At 40.9% G+C, this 21,466-nt stretch overlaps 1 protein-coding gene across 3 annotated transcripts in view; it reads left to right on the forward strand.

The window, feature by feature from the left end:
* csmd2 (CUB and Sushi multiple domains 2) overlaps window positions 1–21,466 on the forward strand; it is a 264,554-nt gene that overhangs the window by 25,356 nt on the left and 217,732 nt on the right. For all 3 annotated transcript variants that reach the window (XM_031323067.2, XM_035992965.1, XM_035992966.1), the window contains exon 3: window positions 16,144–16,256. In XM_031323067.2, coding sequence (XP_031178927.1) covers window positions 16,144–16,256 — 113 coding nt within the window. The remainder of the gene's footprint in view (window positions 1–16,143; window positions 16,257–21,466) is intronic.

The raw sequence follows: 21,466 nt of genomic DNA on the forward strand, positions 1-21,466 counted from the left end.
TTTAACATGTACGGCATGTCTAAATGTAACATTGTGGAAGGATAAGAGCACACTGGGAAGCAGGCTCGTCATAGATTTTTCACTGACATTACTTCTCTCTGTTTGTGGTCATTTGGGTCGATAAAGCTGTAATAAAAATGTATAATTTTCAATAATGATGATAAACTTGACAATCTATCATTTTTTGCAAAAGAGAGCAATTCTCAAATGAAAACAGTGTCTGCTGTGCCTCTGAACAAACAGCACAGTAGCAACAGTTTCCGTGATACTGTATGTAAATAGAACACCATGTCCAATTTTTAACATTGTCAAAAGACAGTGGAAGTGGATGCAATTCAAAAATCTTTTAATTTATTATTGTGCTCTACCTTCACCATTGCTTAAAATACTATAGGGCTGCAGTAAAGGCTACAGAAGGTTTCACTACTTGTAAAATCAATATTCAACCAATCATGGAAAATCTGATTTTAACTAGCGGCACGTTACTGCAGGTCTATAATGATTAAATGGTTAGGTTAATGCCCACTTGTCGAATGCTGCTTTGCTAAAGTAGTTACTAGTGACTGTTTAGCAAAAATACACATTAGGCGTTCCTTGAAGCAACAGTCTTTTCACATTCTAGTACATCTGCTGTTCTCTCCATAGATAATAAGGCCAACAAGTTGTTTAACCATTGCTCTTAAGCTTAAGCACCCCTAATCTACAGTTCAGTGATTAGTTTATCTGATAGAAAGAAAGCTACTTCTTTGCTCCTTTGTTTTCTGCGATGATTTGTAGTTTTGAGGTTGATATTCAAAGCTTTAGACTAAAGTCAGAGGCAATATGCCTGTGCTGTTTATACATAAATTATCTCTCTTATGCATATACAAGTAGCGATAAACACATATCATATGCATGCTCTAAAGCACTTTCCAATCAATTTCCATAGGATTTAACATTTGAAAAATGAGAGTGAAAAGAGCGCTCGTTTCCCACAGCATACATTCTTTATTTTGTATGTCACTGCTTCCAAATAATATGACATGCTCTGCAATTTTGTTGTCATGTATGCTGTTAATCATGTCTTCCTATGAAAAGCAAATCAAATTTCTGGTGGTGTGATAATGGAGAATGATACAACCTATTTGTTGCTTTACATGGGTTCTTACATGCAACATCATGTAGGGCACCCGTAGTGACTTGGCTGGTTCAAATAGAGTTTGCCACTATGAGAGAATATCCCGATTCAATATACCTGCAAACAGTGATTCCAGGAAAAAACAAAAACACATCAAGCAGAGCACACAACACACTGATAGCGATGAGGACATGTCTACCTGCTGGGCAATTTCAGTCATGATTGAAGGAAGAATCAACATGCAGCCCACCTCTTGTTTGTCTTGACTGGACCATTTTGTTATAGCCAAACAGGGTGAAATAAATATCACAAGTCTACTAACAAAACTGAAGGAATTTAAAGCTAGTCTCTCACCACTGTGAGACACGGATCAATATACTCAGCTGTCTGGGACACATGAGCAATGCAATGACTGTCACCAGTGCATGCACCTGCCAATCTGGGATAAAATGTGAGATGTTAATGCTTCATTGAAATTAGGATAAATGGAACATACACAAATGTAAATTATTTCAACAATTTCTTCTTCTTTTTTATCCACTGCAACCACAAAAAAGGCATATGTGTTAGCATCTTCAAATGGAATGGCCAAAGTTTATTCATATTCATTCTCCTTCAAGTCCTTTTTCATCATTCAAATAATCTTGTATACTCACAATAGAATCATCCCAAAGGCACTTCCTTTCACATACCGTTATATAGACTTTGCTCAAGAAGAAAATACTATATTTTTGACAAAACTCTAAATGGTGGCTTAATGTATTTGTAAAAGGTTAAAGAATTATCAAAAATATTTGGTTATTTTGGCTGCCACATAATCTCACTGCAGAACAAAAAGAAAGACCAAACAGAAGAAACCCAACAGAAAGACAGCCAACTAAAAAAATATGGTGACATGGTATTTGCCCCGCTTAACCGCACGCCCAAAAAACAGAAGAAATACTGTACATTCCCTTTAGCTGTAATCTATGGGACTGTGAAGCACAGACGTTCTCCTTGTGCACCATTTGTTTCCTGGTTTAGGCAAATCCCTGGCATATTTTTTGCAGCTTGTGTTTATTTTGCTGTTTTTTCCTCAATGTTGCTGCAGTCACATTTTTCTTCCTTGATTTCACCCTTTCCCTTTGTTTTCTCTTCTTCATCCCTGTGAGACACAGAGCATCGCAGTCTAATTAGTTATCCAAACACCTTGTGAAACGTGATAATGGGTAAAACACACACACACACACACACACCTGTGCATACATACACACCAGTCATGCTGTGTCAAAAACTATTGCCTGGCATGTAATTAGAAACATTTTGCATGTTGTTAGTTACCTTACATTACATTACATTACATTTCATTTAGCTAACGCTTTTATCCAAAGCAACTTCCAATAAGTGCATTTAACCATGAAGGTACAAACTCAGAACAGCAAAAATTACACAGAAGTACATTAGCTTCATATAAAACAAACTGCCACATGTAAGTGCAATATTTTTATTTATTTATTTTGTTTTTATAATCATCAATCTTCTTAGCCAAGGTGCAGTCGGAAGAGATGTGTTTTTAGCCTGTGGCGGAATGTGTAGATTTCCAGCTGTCCTGATGTCAATGGGGAGCGCGTTCCACCATTTAGGAGCCAGGAGGACAGCAAACAGTCGGAATTCCGTTGAGTGGTTAGGTGTCCCTTGCACTGAGGGAGCAGCAAGACGATTGGCTGATGCAGAGCGGAATGGATGGTTGTTACATATTACTGCTGTCATGGATAAGGCATAAAGGATGTAAATCAGTTTCTAGAAATGACATACAGTACAGTGCGGAGATGTTGAGGACTACAATAGAACACATTAATCCTGTTTTCATACTAAAAAAGACATAATTAAGAGATAGAGGGCATTAATGTTGAGATCTACATGCAGGGAGGGACTAAAGGAGAGAACGTCGATGTAAATCAGTGTTTATGAGAGCCAATAGATCATTACCAGTGCTGTACTTCAGTAATACACACAAACAAACCACTCCCCTCCCCGCTGTCTCCTTCTCTTTGCTGCTCTTTGATCATCATTGCCACTGGAGTGAAAAAAAACAGATGGGTAGAAAGCACATAGCATTGGTTGGGCGCTCCATTGGTCACTGTGTCCCTGTTAGCCCTGCTGGCTAATCAAATCTTCTGCCCAACCTTTCTTTTGGAGTTTGTTAGTGGCATCCCTCTGCGGAATAACTGAAGATCACAGCACGAGAGAGGGAGAGGGAGAGGAACAGGGAGAGAGAGAGGGAGAAAGAGAGAGAGAGAGAGAGAGAGAGAGAGAGAGAGAGAGAGAGAGTGAGAGAGAAATCGATTGCAGTGTAAATTATGACATTTTGAATAGATTCAGAGCTTCATCCATTGTTAAAATCTCAAAGGCGTAGCTTTTGCCTCGCAGTGCAGGCATGGAATAATGCACATACATGCAAACATGCTCCTTATCCATATCCAGTCCTTATATGAACAATTACACACTACGTGACCAAAAGTATGTGGACATTGGAAAGACTTTCCACAAGAATTGGCAACCTGGCTGAAGGGATTTGCTCTCATTCAGCCAGAAGAGCTTTAGTGAGGTCAGGGACTGATGTTGAGCAATACGGCCTGGGTCATAGTTGGCATTCCAGTTCATCCCAAAAGTGTGTGGACGGGATTAAAGTCTTGGATCTGTGCAGGCCAGTCAAGTTTTTCCAAACCAAATTCAAAATCCCCATTTCAGTATGGAGCTGGTTTCAGGTAAGGTGGTACTGTGATGTTGAAACAGGTAAGGGCCTTCCCCAAACTGTTGCCACAAAGTTAATGCCCACTATTACATGCCCACCATTATATGCTATAGCATTAGCAATTACCTTATTGGAACTAACCATGAAAAACTAGCCTAAACCTTTGACTTGCTGCATACTTTTCAGATTTATTCAGTGACACAAATAGGTCTGGTGGCGTGCCCATTGATGGCTATTTCCTCCAGATGGAGTAACAATAGACCAATCAGAGATTTGTAGGCAGGATTTAGATTACTAGCTGGCTACATAGCTTAACCATTTAAAAGACAGGGGGTGATGACATACCTTTGGCTGTATACAGTAGTATAGAAGGGGGCAGGGGGACAGGATGAGTCAGAGGCAGAGAGCGAAAGATACAGTATGCAAGCAAAAGCATCAACTGGTGAAAGAGCGGTTGGGTGTGGGCTTTACATGGCAAATGGCTGCATTTGATTATATAACATATCCTTTTAATCTGAGAGATTCTGGGGAAGGCAACATTGTACTCAGCCATTACCCAAGTGTGCATTCGTGGTTTGTTTGTTTCTTTTATCACTCACCTTCAAATCATGCCTCATTCCTCGCACCACTACACTAAGCCAGTTTGGTTTGTTAGGCTCTGTAAGGCTGACTCATCAACACATTATTTGATCTTCTTTGCTCTAAGTGTCATATAACCTGTTTATTTAAAGTGCCCATATTATGAAAAAATCACTTTTTCTGGGATTTGGGGTGTTCTTTTGTGTCTCTGGTGCTTCCACACAAATACAAACTTTGAAAAGAATCCATCCATGCTGTTTTGAGTGAGATACAGTTTCTGAATGTGTCCTGCCTTCAGTCTCTGGGTGAGCTGTTCAAAATCGGCACGAAACGAGCTGGCTAACCGCAACCATTAGCTCGTAGCGTTACACTAGCATACTACCTCGTTCTCAATAGCAAAGCACTGCTACAACACACACAAGTTCACCATAATCTACAAAAGAACTACTTCCATGTGCGCCCTCATTTAGAAGTCTCCCAGCTAATCCTGCCTTGTAACTGACCGAAGTTGTAGAAACAGCCTTTCTTTTACTGTCTATGGAGCTAGCTAGCTGACATGATCTACATCTGAGCTACTGGGCATGTGCGAGTGCAATCAAAGATAGTACAGAAGAAGAAGAAGAAAAGAGGTCTCACTCTGTAGCTAAAACAGAGACCAGGTGAAAAGAGGATCTGCAGCAGTGAGAGAGAGCACTGCAGTACAACAAAAATATGGTGTTTTTTGAAAATTAAACCATGTAAACCTATTCTGGTACAACCTTAAAATACAATTATGAACCTGAAAATGAGCATAATATGGGTGCTTTAATCATAGCTAGACCTTCACACCATTGCTAGTATTATTTTTTTTCACACAGATGAACAACTACAATTACTACTGTTACTACTAAAACTGTAACACCCCCTGACCTTTATAAATATTTAGAGATAATAGAAATAAGTATATAAGGTAAAATCAATACTGGACACCTTATTATACAACATATATACATATATAAAATGTAGGATAAAATGTAGGATAGCTTTTTAATATTTGTGATCATTTTTGTATAATTACTTTCACCTTGTTTTCTGTTTGTTTTCTATTGCTTCTCTTACTTCTGTCATTTTCTCTCCTTGATAATTGCTGCATCCTTGTGTGTCATAATTGCTCTATGGACTCACAAACAAACACACACACACACACATACAAACACCCAGACCTGCACAGCGGTATGGCGAGTAAACGACCGCATATCTCATGGCTACTACTTAACTTTGTCGCTTTCCAAGGGGCCAGAGTGGCAAGGCATTGAATTACTTTTATTCTATCCCTAATTGTTTTCTGCCCGAGGATTATTGCAAAGCAATTTGTGAGGAGCAGAGGGAAGCACAGTGGACTTGTGAACGTCACCTTGTTTCCTTTGTCAGCCTTGATTTGTTTTCTGTAAGTGTAATTGACTTATGTTTCTACAACGGGGAAACAAATGAACAAAGAATGCAATTCTTTTTTTACTTCAATACCCCTACTGTCAGAGCCTTTATGCTGTTTAGTTACAGACTCTTTATCCACGCATTCAATTATGAAGCTTTTTATGTAATTATATTTATACATATCATGTCCATAAATGCATATATGTCAGTAAAACAAGCAATGTTGTGAAGGACTGAAGTATTTAAATAGTAACTCAAGCACTATGCATGGACTTTTGCACTTGCATTATCGGCTGAATATTCTTGTACAATCTCAAACTCAAGTGATTGTGCAGCCCTCTGTGTAGACTCACAGGCACCGTATCTACCGGGTTGAGCAGATGCAGATAACATCAGGGCAATGTAATACACTGATACACTGTGCAGATAGCCCGAAGATAAACCAGTCACATCACTCACTCACTGACCAGCAGGCACTCCAGAGTAAGTAATGTTGTTGTTGATGTTGTTGTTGTTGTTTGTGTGTGTGTGTGTGTGTGTGTGTGTGTGTGTGTGTGTGTGTGTAAGCCATAACTGCTCCAACCCTCAGGTAGAATTAGATTAAGAAACGGAGATAATTTAAGACTATGGAGCACTTATCTCTGGTAAAGCTATTGGTAGTGTTCCAAAAGTCCTCCACTCATTTGAACGCACCCATCCTTTAATTTAGCTGGTGATGACTTTAGCTATACTGCACAGCAAATGACAGCTAATCAGTCCTGTGTTGCCACCCGTGTCTTTTTATGGCCCAAAAATGAACACAGCAGATGAGTAAGGCATTCTATCACTGTTCTGACACTGTCAATTATTCACTTGTTTTCATCATTGCATTGGATTCCTCTCTCGCCCTTATTTGTCCCTCCACTTAAAAGTTCATGTTCCATTATTTTGCTGTTTAAGTTTTCATATAGCCAAGCTATAGCCTCTCATCTTCCCTTCCTCTCTGCCTTTTCCCTTATTTCAGCCTCCCTCTTTCTCTAGAGACATTGGTTTGTTAATGACTTCACTGCGGTTTGTCTCTCAGTTGGCGCTGACTGCGGTTGATTATCTCACATCAGCATTCAGTGTCAGAGACATCTGAGATACTCTCCCCCCCTAACTGTTCAGCCGCGATGCGCAAATACCTTGTGATGTCACACGCACATGAATATTAACGAGCAACTGAATGCTACAGCCCGTCTTTCTTCAAGAGACAGACATAAAGAATTAGCCCGTTCTATTCAAAAACATGTCAGTCGTGTTTGAAATATTGTCGGGTTGTAGGATCTGCGGGAAGCTGTGTACAGTATGAGATTTGCTAATTGTTGCTGCCCCTGGCTAGGTTTGCCTTTGCCGTGGAGCTGCATGCTTTCTGGACAATGTGATGTGATGATGAACTGCCAAAATTAGTAGAAATATGTTAAAAGAAATGGATAAAAGTGCCACATTATAGTCATTAAAGTCCACATTTACAGTTATAAACATGTTTGAGGCTGCAATGTGTTCTTCCCCTGTAAAACTACTAAGATTACTGGTAACACATTTGCAGGGTTTCAGATTAAATAACAGGAATTAAAACTGAAATTTAGAGCGCTGAAGGCTAACCATAAAACTCCATCAAGGCCAGATCATGCCCTTGGGCAACGTGACGTGGTACATTACAGCTTACCCAAAAAAGAAAGGATAAGAAGGCTGATAGATTTACAGTATTATTGCTTGTGAAAGTCTTCCTATTAACTGGAGGAATCAAATCATGTGTGTGAGAATGAAGTGCCATTTTAACCTCCACGGTCAGCTTTTTTCACTCTAAGTAGTGCCAGCGATGAGTCATACGCAGACACATACACACACACACTGAATGGCAAGAGTTTAGATCCAAGGGTGCATTTTTTTTAATGTCTCCATCCTTATAAAAACATCAAGAAAAAGAACCTAATCTGGCAATTGAAGATGGTTATTCTTTTGCCAAAAAAAATACTGAAGAGTTGGAACTGGAACCATTCACGTGTGTGTGTGTGTGTGTGTGTGTGTGTGTGTGTGTGTGTGTGTGTGTGTGTGTGTGTGTGTGTGTGTGCGTGTGTGTTGCAATGACTGGGCTCTAGTTCTCAGCATTTCTGTTAGTGTGATAGGCAGTCAGTGGAAAGTTAGAGCTTACGGAGCACAACAGAGCATCAGCCCCTGGCCTTGACCACTCACAAGTTATTTGTGCGAGTGTGTAGAAAGAGTACTTACACACACACTCGCACAAATACACAATAAAATACACACATTGTTCTCGACTCTGCACTTCAACTCGCTCTCCCCCTGTCTCTCTCTTACCACCCATCATTTATTGGCTAATGTCTCCCCTCATACTCAGCCATCAAAATCTTGCTGCTGTATCTCTTTTTCTTTTTCCTCCTCCTCCCTCTTCCCTCCTTCTGGGGGGAAATCAGCTGGATCAGCACTATGCTTAGCTTCCATCCTGAGAACACGCACGCACACACACACAGACACACACACACACACACACACACACACACACACATTCAGTTAGTGAAGCAGATTATTAAAGGACGAATGACCTGATTTAGTCTCTGTCTGTTTACAGCTGTATACACGCATATATTTGAGGGGAGATCAAACACACACACACACACACACACACACACACACACACACACACACACAGGGAAATGTTCAAATGAATATGACTGCATGTGTGTGTTTGTGTGAGTGTGTGAGCATGAATCCCTGACACTTGTAAGAGACTAATGGAGTTTCTCACCATGACTCATCCTTACTCAACTCAGGCTCATGGTTGGAGTTTTTACATTCCCACATACTGATGTGTCTCTCTCACCTCCCTACTTTTTCATATTCTCCTTCAACCTGCTCTTCAACACTGCCATCTCCTCATTACAATATCGCTTTTCCTATACAGCCATCTTTCTGCACGTGCTGTCTCCCTCTCTGTCTGTCTCTCCCTCTCTCGTTCCCATGGGTAGTGGTGGGATAATTGGAAGCAGAGGTTCTTCATTGAGATGATGCTGAGGCCAGTCAGGTGGAAAGCCCTCTTAATAGACCTCTGCTCTCTCCATGCACACACACATGCAATTTTACAAACACTTGCACACACATACAGCATATACTATTCAGTGTAAATGCAGCCATGCACACCTACACCTATTCTTCTCCTCAGAGGCCCTTATTTCTGGGATTACGCAGCTTTCCATACAGCAGGCAGGCAACAGCCAATGCTTTCCCATAACTGTGCTATTTTTCTTAACTTCTCTATCTCACTCTTTTTGTCTTCTTCTGTCCCTCACTCTCTTTCATCCTCCCTCCATCAATTTACCACTCATTTGAGACACCTGCGCTGCAAATCCATTCTTTTGTATCGCTCAGTCACAATCATATCTCACATTTTTTCCTCAACAACAGGCAATCCCCCAGCTGTCTTTTTCACAATATGGGCTGCACACCTCAGATTGGCATAGCCCATATCTCATTGCAATATTTAATCTCCCTTCGCATGTGTAGCCAGTTTCTGTGTTTTCTGACGGTATCCATTTCATTTTCTCTTAGCCTGAAAAAATAATTTGGGGCCGTATCTGGTTTATGCCAGATTATCGGAAATTTGGATGCCCTTTCAGCCCCTCCATCATACCCTCTATCAACCCCCCTTCCCTGCAGTGCGCTGCTGAACCAAGATGGCTGCCTTCCAACTCAATTTGTGGTCTGCGAAGGGGCTATTTGCATGAACATGTGTCCCATCGTTTAACTGATATCCTACCGTGACAATCTCACAGAGAGGAGTGAAATCGTGCATATATTAAAGTCCTCTTCCCTTTTTGGTTCAATTCATCTTTCTCGCACTGGTGTTTTGCAATTTTTCCCCACCTTCAATGTGATACTTAAGGATTAGGTGAAACACTGAGGCCCCTCTTAACACAGAGATAAAAGGCAGGGATGTGATAGATTGTAAAAAGCTGGATACACATGCATATGGGAGCATAAAATGAAAACTAAGGTGGCACTTGGGAATTTTAAGGGTGAGCTAAAAGTCAGTTGAACGACAATGTCCTTTATTAAAATTTGTTAATTAAGGATCAATAGCGTGCACATACATTCATGTCTATGCACAGATGAATCAACCTGTTGTGACTGGTAACAAATGAACAGTGGACACCTGTTTTTGTAGTATGTGTGTGTATGTGTGTACAGTATATTAACTATATTACTTGTTAGTTTCCCCCATAATTGTAGTACATTGCTTATAAGTCAGAGGTTGCATTTGCCACAGACGTTTTTCATGGCAGACATGTTGACATGTCATAGTAGGAAAAGCACAGGTGTATTCAAAACCATTAATGATGGCTGCATTCCACTTAGGAGAGGCCCTTGTATTGTGCATGCTGACTCACTGAAATAGCTTATTGGGACACTTGATGGAATTGAGCCATTGTTAAGGTTATCAATTTCAGCTGTGCTTTTCCTACTATGCCAAGTCAAAATGTCTGCTGTGAAAAAGATCCATGGTACTTTATCAGGCATCTCTAAACTTCTGTCTGTCTGCTTTTAGCCTATCTCCAAAAATCAGGGTAACAATTGACAATAATTTGACTGGGTTATTCTAGAGTGATAAGGGAATCAAACATTATATCTAATTCTCTCTTTTTTTTTGATCAGTAAAAGCAAGTAGTAATGATATTGTCATTTAAAGTAAGAATAATTGTTATTTTAACACTTGTTGACCAACACCATGGTCTGGGAGAAGCAATTCTCTACACAGTATGATCCATGACCATTCCCGATATAACTCAGTTACTTTAGCTAGATTCTCAAAAATTAGCTACAACTCTACACTCCATGTGAGACAGTCAGACTAGAAATATCTGAGACTAGTGAGACTGTTGAAAGCTTTAGTTGTGACCTTGGCTGCTGACCTAGTTATGGTTTCACGGACTGAAGGGACAAGCTGCTGCTCCTCAGCCGAAAGCCCCGGAGCCCTTCACTCAGAGGTGATACATAAATTATTGAGATGACGTGCTTAGCTAACGTTAAATGTTTAGAAAGGAGACACCGCTGCTACCTAACGTTAGCTAGTAGCCCCTTTTAGGACACGACGTAGTGAATGAAATAGCATTACCTAGCTTGCGTCAGTTGTGAACGTGGTTAGCTAAGGCCACCGTAGTTATAGCTTCTAAAACGATAAAGTTAGAGAGCCAGAGAGACTTGTGCTTTTAGCTAACTCTATACAACCGTTTGGCTAAGCATAACGTTATACACACTCCCAGCAGAGTTGGATAACGCAAACAGACAACAGCCAAGGTGAATTTTGTAGTGTGGCTAACTCGTTAAATGTATTTATGTTAATTGGCTAACGTTGCAGCTTGTAAAATTGTGCAGCCACATGTCACCATCAGTAAATAACGCTACTAAGTTAGTTAGCTAACTAGCTAGCTATATAGGGAAACTGTCGAGCTATTTTTAATTCGACGAAAACAAACACTTTACGTTAAATTGCTTTTAAACAAACACTTCTCCTTATGAAAATAACATTATCAAGGAATTTATATTAAGGTAGCTAACGTTAAGCTTCATGCTACATTTAGATTGAATTATACCTTGAATTTTCAATGTCAAAATCGGCATGCATTTTTTTCCATGCGCAAAACTATCCAGAAGTCATATTAATGATTGATATTGCCCGCTATGGAGACAAGTCTCATATAATGACAACTAATAATGAGACATAAACAGGGACCAATTCCATCAAGCAGGCTAAAGGCAAAGCCAAGCTTAAATGGCCAAGTCTGGCTAATATGAGTGAGAGTTCGGTTCCATCAAAGAGGCTGAGATTAGCCCCAACTCAGTAACCATGGAAACTATGACTCTGGCTAAGCCTCAACCATGGCTAAGCCAGAACTGTGGCTCAGGTTTCCGTTCCATCAATCTGAGCCTCATCCCTGTTCCACCAAGGTGGCTAATGTGAATGCCAGCCAAGTAACCATGGTAACTTATGCTGCCGGGCAAACCTGGTCTGTAGCAGGCTAAAAGTGAAGCTTAGCACCATCTATGATCAAAGAATGTCCAATAGACAGAAACAGAGTCACACAACTGTCATGGAATGATAAAATATGTAAAACATAAAATATAATATTTTGTTTTTATTATTTATACTAATATCAAATCAAAACCAAAGTTCAGTGTCTCTGACTAAGTGAGACAGGACATAGTAGTGTTGAAACATTTGAATGTTATGTTGGTGGGTCACGCAGGTCAGGCTGTGGAGACAGAATGGAACATTAACTACAGTAAGAACAATGACCTTTTGCTGTGCATTTGGATTCATACTTACATCCTTTTCCATCTTCCTGATCTCAAGTTTGATCTTCTTAATCTGTAGCCTCTTATACTCCGTTGCATGGAGGAGATACTGCTTATAAATTGCACGGATGTCCTATGATGACTTAATGTGTCAGTGCAACCAACTATGCAGTTAATGGTGGGTAAAAGGGAATGGCTACTCACTTCACTTCGTCCAGCAGATGTAGTCCTCTTGCCAGCTGGGGAAGGCCTAGGTTCCTGCAGGAGGGTGTGTGGTACATTATTAAGGTGTGATTTTAACATTTCAAACACAACCAGTACATTAATGATTAGGCTTACATCTTGGAGCTCACTGTCTCGACCGGTGAGTGTTTCATCATCGTCATCATCATCATGTGGCTGTTGGCTTGGGCCTTCTCCCTGCAAATAGAGAAACAACAGTTAATGGGGGAGAGGGAGGGGGCTGACTGCATGTAGTGCAATGTTTCAACAGGTTAGGACCTACTGGGTCGACTTGGGTCCCGGCTGCATCCTCAGTGTGCACTTGTGGTGGGTCAAGGAGAATAATTTGATCCCCTGTCACTATCAGACACACAGGTGCATAGTTAGTTATCCCTAATGAGGGTCTGTCACCAGAATAGGGGCAGTGATTGACAATACCTTCAACATATGGGGCCCGGATCTCTGGGGCCACAGGGTTGGAGGAGCTCCCCCCCCTCGATCCCAACTATCTTGGGCCCCTTATTTATCCCAAGGGCCAGGATCTCAGCTGGTGTGAGCTCCTCCGGCAGCGGTCCCCCACCAGTACCCATGGATGCAGTCCGCTTTCTGGTGGCTACAAGACATGTATATATTCATAGCTGCGCATCTATTTTGACTGATACATTTCACATTACATTATGGAACACTTACCATTGCTAAGAATGTTCTTATATTTGATTTTGACCTGGTGGCCGGTCCTCCTCTGGCTACTGAGATTGCTTCTGTTGAGACATAACCATGAGGGACACACACCATGTCTGCCCTATAGCACATTTCATACATAGAGGCAATTTAAAGAGATCATCATTCTTTTGATGTAACAAGGGTTAGGGCCTCCGATTGATAGGAGATAGATGATTGATTTGCTGTCACCTGCATTCACGTAGTTACTGTAACAGGGGTCCTCATCTCCATAGAATTGCTTGATTTGCTAAATGATTCTAGATAAATAATAATGCAGGAAATAAATTACAGCTATCCCATCGATTTGCATAACAATCAGTTGATAAATGTGATGAGTATCACTTTCTAACGTTACTACTAGGGCTGCCAAATGATAAAATATGGAGAATTTCACTTAAATTGCAGTGAAACAATAATGCTATTTTAATTATGTTCATATGAAGGTTACTTATTAGGGCTGTCTTTTTGTTCTTTGGGGATTTTCCTTTTAATTTTAGGGATTTGGTTGCATTAATAGGTCCACATAATTGATTAGTTTAAAACAAAAACCATCAAGAAATCAATTGGTAGATTATTGTCTACATATATTTTGTCCCTTTGATGGGGGATTTATATAACATGATGATGCTGAAATACTTAAATTTCTTTATCACTTACGCATTCAGCCTGTCGGCAATGTTCTGCCACACCACATCCCTCGCTTTCTTGATTGCCGCGGTATTGCCCTTCTTTCGGATTATGTGGCTGTAATATACCTCCATGAGGAGGGTTTGTTCCGCTGCGGAGAACATTTCTGCACGCTCTTTTCCCTTGCTTTTCGGCATTTTGGACAGTTTTTGTTCTCGACTAGAATGGGCTTTTTATTTTCTCTGTGGGCGTGCACAAGTTGAGGCTTAACAGGTGAGGCTTGACTAAGTGTCAAGTGGAGCCAGCTGATTTCACTTGATGGAACGACTTGGAGCTAGATTGGGAAGTGGAGCTTAGTCAAGCTTCAAGCTTACACCTAAGTCTGGCAATTCTTAGCTACGTTGATGGAATACCCCCCAGATGGGTAACAGTTAGCTAGCGTAGGTGTGGGGGATATTCTTTTTGGACAGTTTAACTTGATATGGTTTAACTGTTTATCATCAACATCAAATCTCAAACATCTCAAAACATTGAGAAAACGTGTACTTAGAAATAGCTTATAAAAACAATTCTATACACTATTTATTTACAAGCACAACGCACATGAATCAACATTTCGGTCAATATGCCAGTGTTAGCCAGCTGGCTAATTGTCAACTACAGTCCTTTGGCAAGATGTTTCTTAATCAGTGAGGTGATGGTTAAAATGTGCACACAGAAGACAACAAGACACAATGAAGACAGCAACACAATAAGCATTCTCAAGACAGTGTAGAAGATGCAGAGCAAAAGGAAGCAGCAACACATCAACAATGTCCACTATTCAGTACGCGTAGCCATGCAAGCAAGCAACACAAAGCAACAAAACACAGCCAAGCAATACTGATGATAGCCACATTTTGACACATGGAAACATGCATAGATGATTTATATCACCAGTTTTCTCAGTTCCAGGTAAGGGCATCATTACACAAAATCCCAGTGAAGCAAGAGTCATAAGCCCATGTTCACTGAGCACCTCCGGATCAGCACTTGAAAGTTATTCATGAAGTTATAAAGTTGCACACACACACACACACACACACACACACACACACACACACACACACACACACACACACACACACACACACACCAAACAATGAAATAATGATATTAGTTTCTTATGCTATTTGTTGCAGGAAAAACAAAATTAAACTCAGGTAAAAGCATCACTTGTATGACAAGGGGCTAACAAACTAGAGAAGGCTAACACATATGTTCAAACTAAACTGCTACGCTCTTGCACTGTTTAGCCAATACATTGTTTTATTTTCGTGTTTACTGTGTAAGAAGTCCTATTAAATTTTCACGTGCCTTGGCACAATGGCATAATTCAGGGACTATTTTAGAGCTGCCTTTAGTCTGCTGTCATGGTACAGGGGCGTCTGCGACATGCACACTTGGGCCATTGGCCACAACATCAAAGATCATGCATGCATACCAACGTGTTGTTACTGTGGTATGGATTAAAGTAGCATGTGTCCTCATCTGTGCTTGAAGTAATACTACAGATACATGACATTGACAAATCCAAGCAAACCACCACATTGAATAAAATGCCTTATTTTACATTCATATTTTTAATGAAACTATTGAACATTTGTGTTACTGGATCTTTAAGGTGCAGCAATCACAGTTGTTCCTGTTTTCCACTAAGTGAATTTGCAGAAACCTTTACAGAGTGGCTGCAGTTTTGTGGATTGACAGTCCAGGTTACTGATACTCATAAATTAAGTGGAAAATGGAAACACAAAGCAGAGAAAAAGGTAGTACTAAAAGTAAAGTAAAATTGCCCACATTAACAAGTGGATTTTCATAATTGTGTTAGAGTGATGGTGAAACAAGCCTTCAAGTGACATCCAACTTGAAAAGAATATTGAGTAGGTTACTTCAGATACATTTAGACTGAGACATGGTGAGATGGACCCTACCTGTATAAATAGCAAACATATTCACTCTTCCAGAGTTGCATATCTAAAACGTACTGCTTGGTTTTTAGAAATGGTTGTTGACTCAGAGTCTGACAATTTTATGTTTGTTTATATGTTGAACTGTTTGTTCATTCCCATACTGGCTGTTGTGTTTCTAATTTACTGCGGGTACATGATTGCAGTTACTCTGTGTTCGCTGATGGAGAGAAATCTGTTGAGGTTTTCTGTCCTGTTGAGGTCTTGGCATTTTTATAATTTGTGAATGATTCAGATCCTCGTTATACAAAAAGTTATCTTTGAATGCCGAAGGGAACAGCTGGTTTGATGGAAGTGGGCTTCATACCTGACCTTGCAACCAACTGTGCTGTTGATTGGATCTTTTTTTTCCTCTAACCGTGATTGTCCTTCTGTCCATTTGTTCTCAGGTTAACAGGGTTCCAGCTGCCTTCACCCATTGTGAGTACAGGCTCCAGGCTCACACTGTGGCTGCTGTCTGACTACGCGGTCAGCGGGCAGGGATTTAAAGCTGTCTATGAAGGTAATACAACTTCCGTGTTTGTTGTTGAGCCATTGTTAATAATCAGGTTGCTATTTTTTCCTACAGTACAAATGTAGATGTGATAAGGGAAACTCAATCTCAAAGTACTTCTGAAATAAGCCACATAAGTCACTTCCAGTCCCTCCAGGATTTTGCTGCCTTTTTTTGAGATTGTTGCAGCTCAAAATGCCTGATTTCGCGGGAGCTTTTGTAAAAAATTGCGATAAAAGTTGTGATGTCTTTTGTATGTTTGTTGCAATGAAGTTGCGGGAGACAGTGAAAGTTGCAAAAAAAGTTCTCACTCCCGCCTGGTCATTGGCTCTCAGAGTGCACGTGGGACTGCTGGGATTGGTTGAAGTCGCGGGAAACTCCAGTTATTGGTCAAATTTGCGGAAAAGTTGCGGTGATTGGTCAAAATTGCGAGTCGCACCGAATTCACAGGGATTGGTTGAATTTGCGTGAATTTGCGCAATCGCGACATCGCGAAATCATGGAGGGACTGCACTTCAGAGATTAGTAACTGTATGACTGCTATTCACTTTTAATCTTCTTTAAGTCCTTTCTACATCATTACAGTAATTTATGCCAATTCATTTTTAGATATGGTAGGATCTTTCAGCCGCTTCAGTTAGCGTTTCATAGCTTATTTGGAAAAGGCTTCAGAGCTACTGAGCAAAATGTTTAAAATATATATCCTTAAAAAAGGGAGAAAACAAAACGAGAAGGAGAGAAAATGGTGTATACTCACGTTAGGGTACAAAATTAGCTAGTGTGCACTGAACTAATTGTATTATCAGATGGTTTAATTGTAAGATACTCTATCTAGCGAGGTTATCATCTCCCCCTAACCAAGGAAAGGGCTGTGACCTTTATCATGGTGACATGGAATACTTTATGACCCATGGCGGGATGATATTAATGATGGCACTCTTCAAACCCACTCAGGAAGAAAGGCGAGCATAGGGAGGGGAAGGAAATACAAGCGAGTGACTAATTAGGCTAATTACCTGACAGGGGTCTGTCTGTCTTCTTGAGATATTGTGAATGTAGGGATGTGGCTCGATGAAGCAACATCAAGCGACTCGGGAGGCCTAAGACTACATTGCGTGACTTGATAAAACCAAAGACAAAAGAGCAAAGAGCCTGTTTGTTAAATCCACTGGGAGGCAATTGGGGCGTTGTGCCTTTCTTTCTCACTGGTGGAAACAAAACTGTCAGACTTGTCTAGCTTCTGACCTTGGGTGATGTAACTGTCTCTTGCTTCAAATATGTTTGTAGAAACTTAAAAAAAAAAAAGAAAAAAAAGAAATGGAAGGTAACCATTCTAATCTAACACTGTAAATGATTCATTTTGGTGGTTTAAACACTTTTACTACTTAAACTACTACTTTCTATTTATATTTTTGTACTACACGCAATCATACACTGTACAGTATAGTCACACATACATTAATAAAGATAAGTAAATAATGTAAATCCAGTGTTATAACATTAACAGATAATTTTGAAATAAATAACTATTTACATATTAAACATATCAGACTAAAACATGATACAGATGAAGTTTAGCCATGATGTGCTTTGTCAATTAAATCTGGTTGGTTTGTCAAATGTAATAGTTCAGCAGATAGAATACCTGATTACCCGGAGCCCAAGTTATATGTAACGTAACCTTAATATCTTGATCCATACAGAAAGTTACATGTTATTAAAAATCTCACCACTGTCTCCTCCTAATTCCTGTTAAATTATATAAGACTAATGATATCTAAAGTTATTTATTTTTTTTGTTGTTAGATCATTGTTCGTTTTTTAAAGTGTTTTAATCCGTGTTTTGGGGATCGTAAACACACCTCTCCTGAGGAGAAATGAGGCGGGTGAAAAGCCAAGAGCTCCACCGAGGCTGACTCCACCACATTAGGCACAAAGGCTGGGTTGGGCCGCAAACAGACTTTAGAGAGCCCTGGGGCAAACTGCAGACAGCTAGGGCAAATAGACCAAGCCTGTAAGTCACTTATGCGCTTTTCAGTGGTTAAAGCCAAGAGCAAAGCTGTTTTAAGAGAGACAAACTTCATCCCTACTGCCTCCATAGGCTGAAATGGGTGATGAGAGAGGGCGTCTAACACGACCGACAAATCCCACATAGGAACCAGGGGCCTGGAAACTGGGAGCTTGCGGCGTGCCCCTTTCATAAAACGACAAACTAAGGGATGTTGCCCTGCCGGCTTATCCCCGAAACCCACGTGATAAGCTGAGACAGCAGCTAAGTATACCTTAATTGTCGAAAAAGCCTTCCCTTTATCCATCAGGTACTGCAGGAAACACAGCAGGTCCACCACAGAACACTGAAAAGGGATGGTATCCCTATGTTTTCGCACCACTCCTCAAAAACCCTCCACTTTCCACTGTAAAGAGAGCGGGCTGATACAGCCCTTGCACTCTGAATGGTGTCAATGACCTGCTCTGGCAGGCCTGATGCATTCAGGTTCCACCTCTCATAGGCCAAGCCGGGAGTGCTATGTGGTCTGGGTGAGGGTGGTAGATCTCCCCGCCCGCTTAGGAGAGAAAGTCTCTGTGTATGGGGAGAGGCCATGGCTCTCCTGCCAGGAGCTGTATTATCTCTGCTACCCAATGCTTGGATGACCACCGCGGTGCTATCAGGATTAGCGACAGACCCTGTCCTCTCACCCTCGCTAGGGTGGGGGAGCTCAGACTGAGGGGGGGAAATGCTTAGAGTAGCACGTTTAGCCATGGGTGGGCTAGAGCATTCACACCCAGCCGTGCATTTACACCTGACAGAGAGAAGAACACTGGATACTGCATGTTTTCCTGCGAGGCGAAGAGATCTACTGCTGCCTGACCGTATCTCTGCCAGATCTGTTCTACCACCTGTGGGTGAAGAGTCCACTCTCCGTACAGAGGTTTTCCCCGTGACAGGAGATCTGCAACCCTGTTTAGAACGCCTGGCACGTGTGTTGCTCGAAGAGACAGCAGTCTCCTGCTGCTCCACAAAATCATTGTGCGAGCTAACTTGTACAACTGCAGTGAGTGAGTGCCGCCCTGGCGGTTAATGTACGCAACCACAGTGGAATTGTCTGTTTTCACTAAAACATGACGACCTTGGAGAAAGTGCAGAAAATGTTTCAGAGCCAGAAACACCGCCATAAGCTCCAAGACATTTATGTGAGCCTGGGCTAACCTCCGGTTCCATGTGCCATTCACTGATGCCCGTTGCGAGAGCCGCCGTGGTCTCTCCATGGGTGGAGGGCTGCTACGCACGCCAGAGTTATTTTGACCCTTCGGTTGAGATGACGGCGTGTGCACAGGCGTAATGCTGCAACCCAACGCTGAAAATCCCTCATCATTAAAAGCCCCAAATGTACCACAGACACTACTGACGTCATAAGGCCGAGCAGGCGCAGGCATAGTCTGAACGGCACGGCTTTGCTCAGCCGGAAAAGGGAGAGACATTGTACCAGAGACGCTAATCTCCCCTCCGATAGCGTGACGCGGTAGGAGAGGGAGTTTATTTTTAGACCCAAATATTCCGTACATTGCGCAGGTTCTACTCGGCTCTTAGCCCAGTTTATGTTGAACCCCAAATCCCTGAGATAATTTATCACCGTAGTGGATTTTTGAATGCAAGTAAAGCACAGCATTAGTTTATTGGAAGTGAATGGATGGAAGTCCACCCACAGTTGGCCTTTATTACACAGGATATGCACACATATCAATGTTTGAGCTTTATTTCTTCAGATGAAGTGAAACCCCATCATTTTCTACTTCTCTTCATTCTGTTCTGTTATATTTTATCCTGATTTTCATTTGAACACGGGTTGTTTGACTTCTCTGTGCCCCTTAAATCCCGCTAGGGCTCCCTGGCACAAAGGCCAGAGATAATGAACATCCACCCTGTGGCTAGACCTGTTTTATCTGGTTACTGATTAAAATGACCACAAGGCCTAAAAACAGCTGGATGGTAAGAGCAGCCTAGGTAAACAAAAACAAAAAGCTAACACAAAATATTTTTTTCAAATAAATATGCCACTCTAGCCATTATCTGTGATATTTGTAATGTCAGATACAGACCAGAATGGATAAAAGGAGATTCAAAGTTTTTATTTAAAATCTGCCCAGTTAATTTCTACAATAATAATAATAATAATAATAATACATTTTTTTTTTTCAAATATGTTTATTGATCAAACCTCAAAAATTATAACGGTGCAAATAAATTCCCACCCATTACGCCCCTCCCTCTCCCTCTTAGTCTTCCCCTTTAACCAGATACTAAACATGTATCTTCCAATCAAACTAACTCCCCCACCCATCCCCCTCCCTCTCAGCCCGTCCCAGTGTCCTATTCATTGTGATGCACAGGATTGTACTGACAGGTACAGGAAAAGAAAATTGAATAGGTAATTAAAGAATAAGTAAGTACACAGATAATAAAATACAATAAATAAATAAAGAGTAAAGAAACAAAAACAAAAAAGGGGGAGGAGGAGGGGTCAACCAATGGCTGAGGATAGATGGTTTGTATAAGAAAGTAGGGGGTCCCAGGTTTTATGAAATTTCTTCAGGGATTCTCTGACAGTATGTTTTATTTTTTTCTAGGTGTAAAAATGACATTACCTCTTCTAACCAGGAATTTGTGCTAGGTGGCTTTGGGCTCTTCCGCTGTAGTAGTATTTGAGGCTTGGCTATCAGAGCAGCAAATGCAATAACATCAGCTTGGTAGCTAATAAATCTTCCCATAATAGGAGACACACCAAATATACCAATCAAGGGGCATGGGGACATAGGGATATTAAAGGCTACAGAGAGGGTGTCAAAAAAGGATGTCCAGAAAGAGTGTAGCTTAGGGCAGGAGAAAAAAAGTGTGTGTGTGGTCTGCTGGAGATTGAGAGCACCTGATGCAGAATTCCTCTGTATCAGGGAATATTTTTTTCAGTCTGGCCCTTGTATCAGTGTAAGTCTGAAGACCACTTTGAATTGAATGAGACTCGTACGTGCACAAATACAAGTAGTGTTAATTCTAAGTAAAACTTCTCTCCACCAGATCTCATCTAGTGTAAGCTAGCTCATTTTCCCAAGCATCCTTAAGCCCTAAAAGAGGAGAGAGTTGAGATGAAAGAAGACCATAGATTGAATAATAACTTTTATTTATATAGCGCCTTTCAAGAAACCCAAGGACACTTTACAGAATT

Source organism: Sander lucioperca, chromosome 16 (genome assembly GCF_008315115.2).
Source record: "Sander lucioperca isolate FBNREF2018 chromosome 16, SLUC_FBN_1.2, whole genome shotgun sequence".
In the NCBI taxonomy this organism is placed as follows: Eukaryota; Metazoa; Chordata; class Actinopteri; order Perciformes; family Percidae; genus Sander; species Sander lucioperca.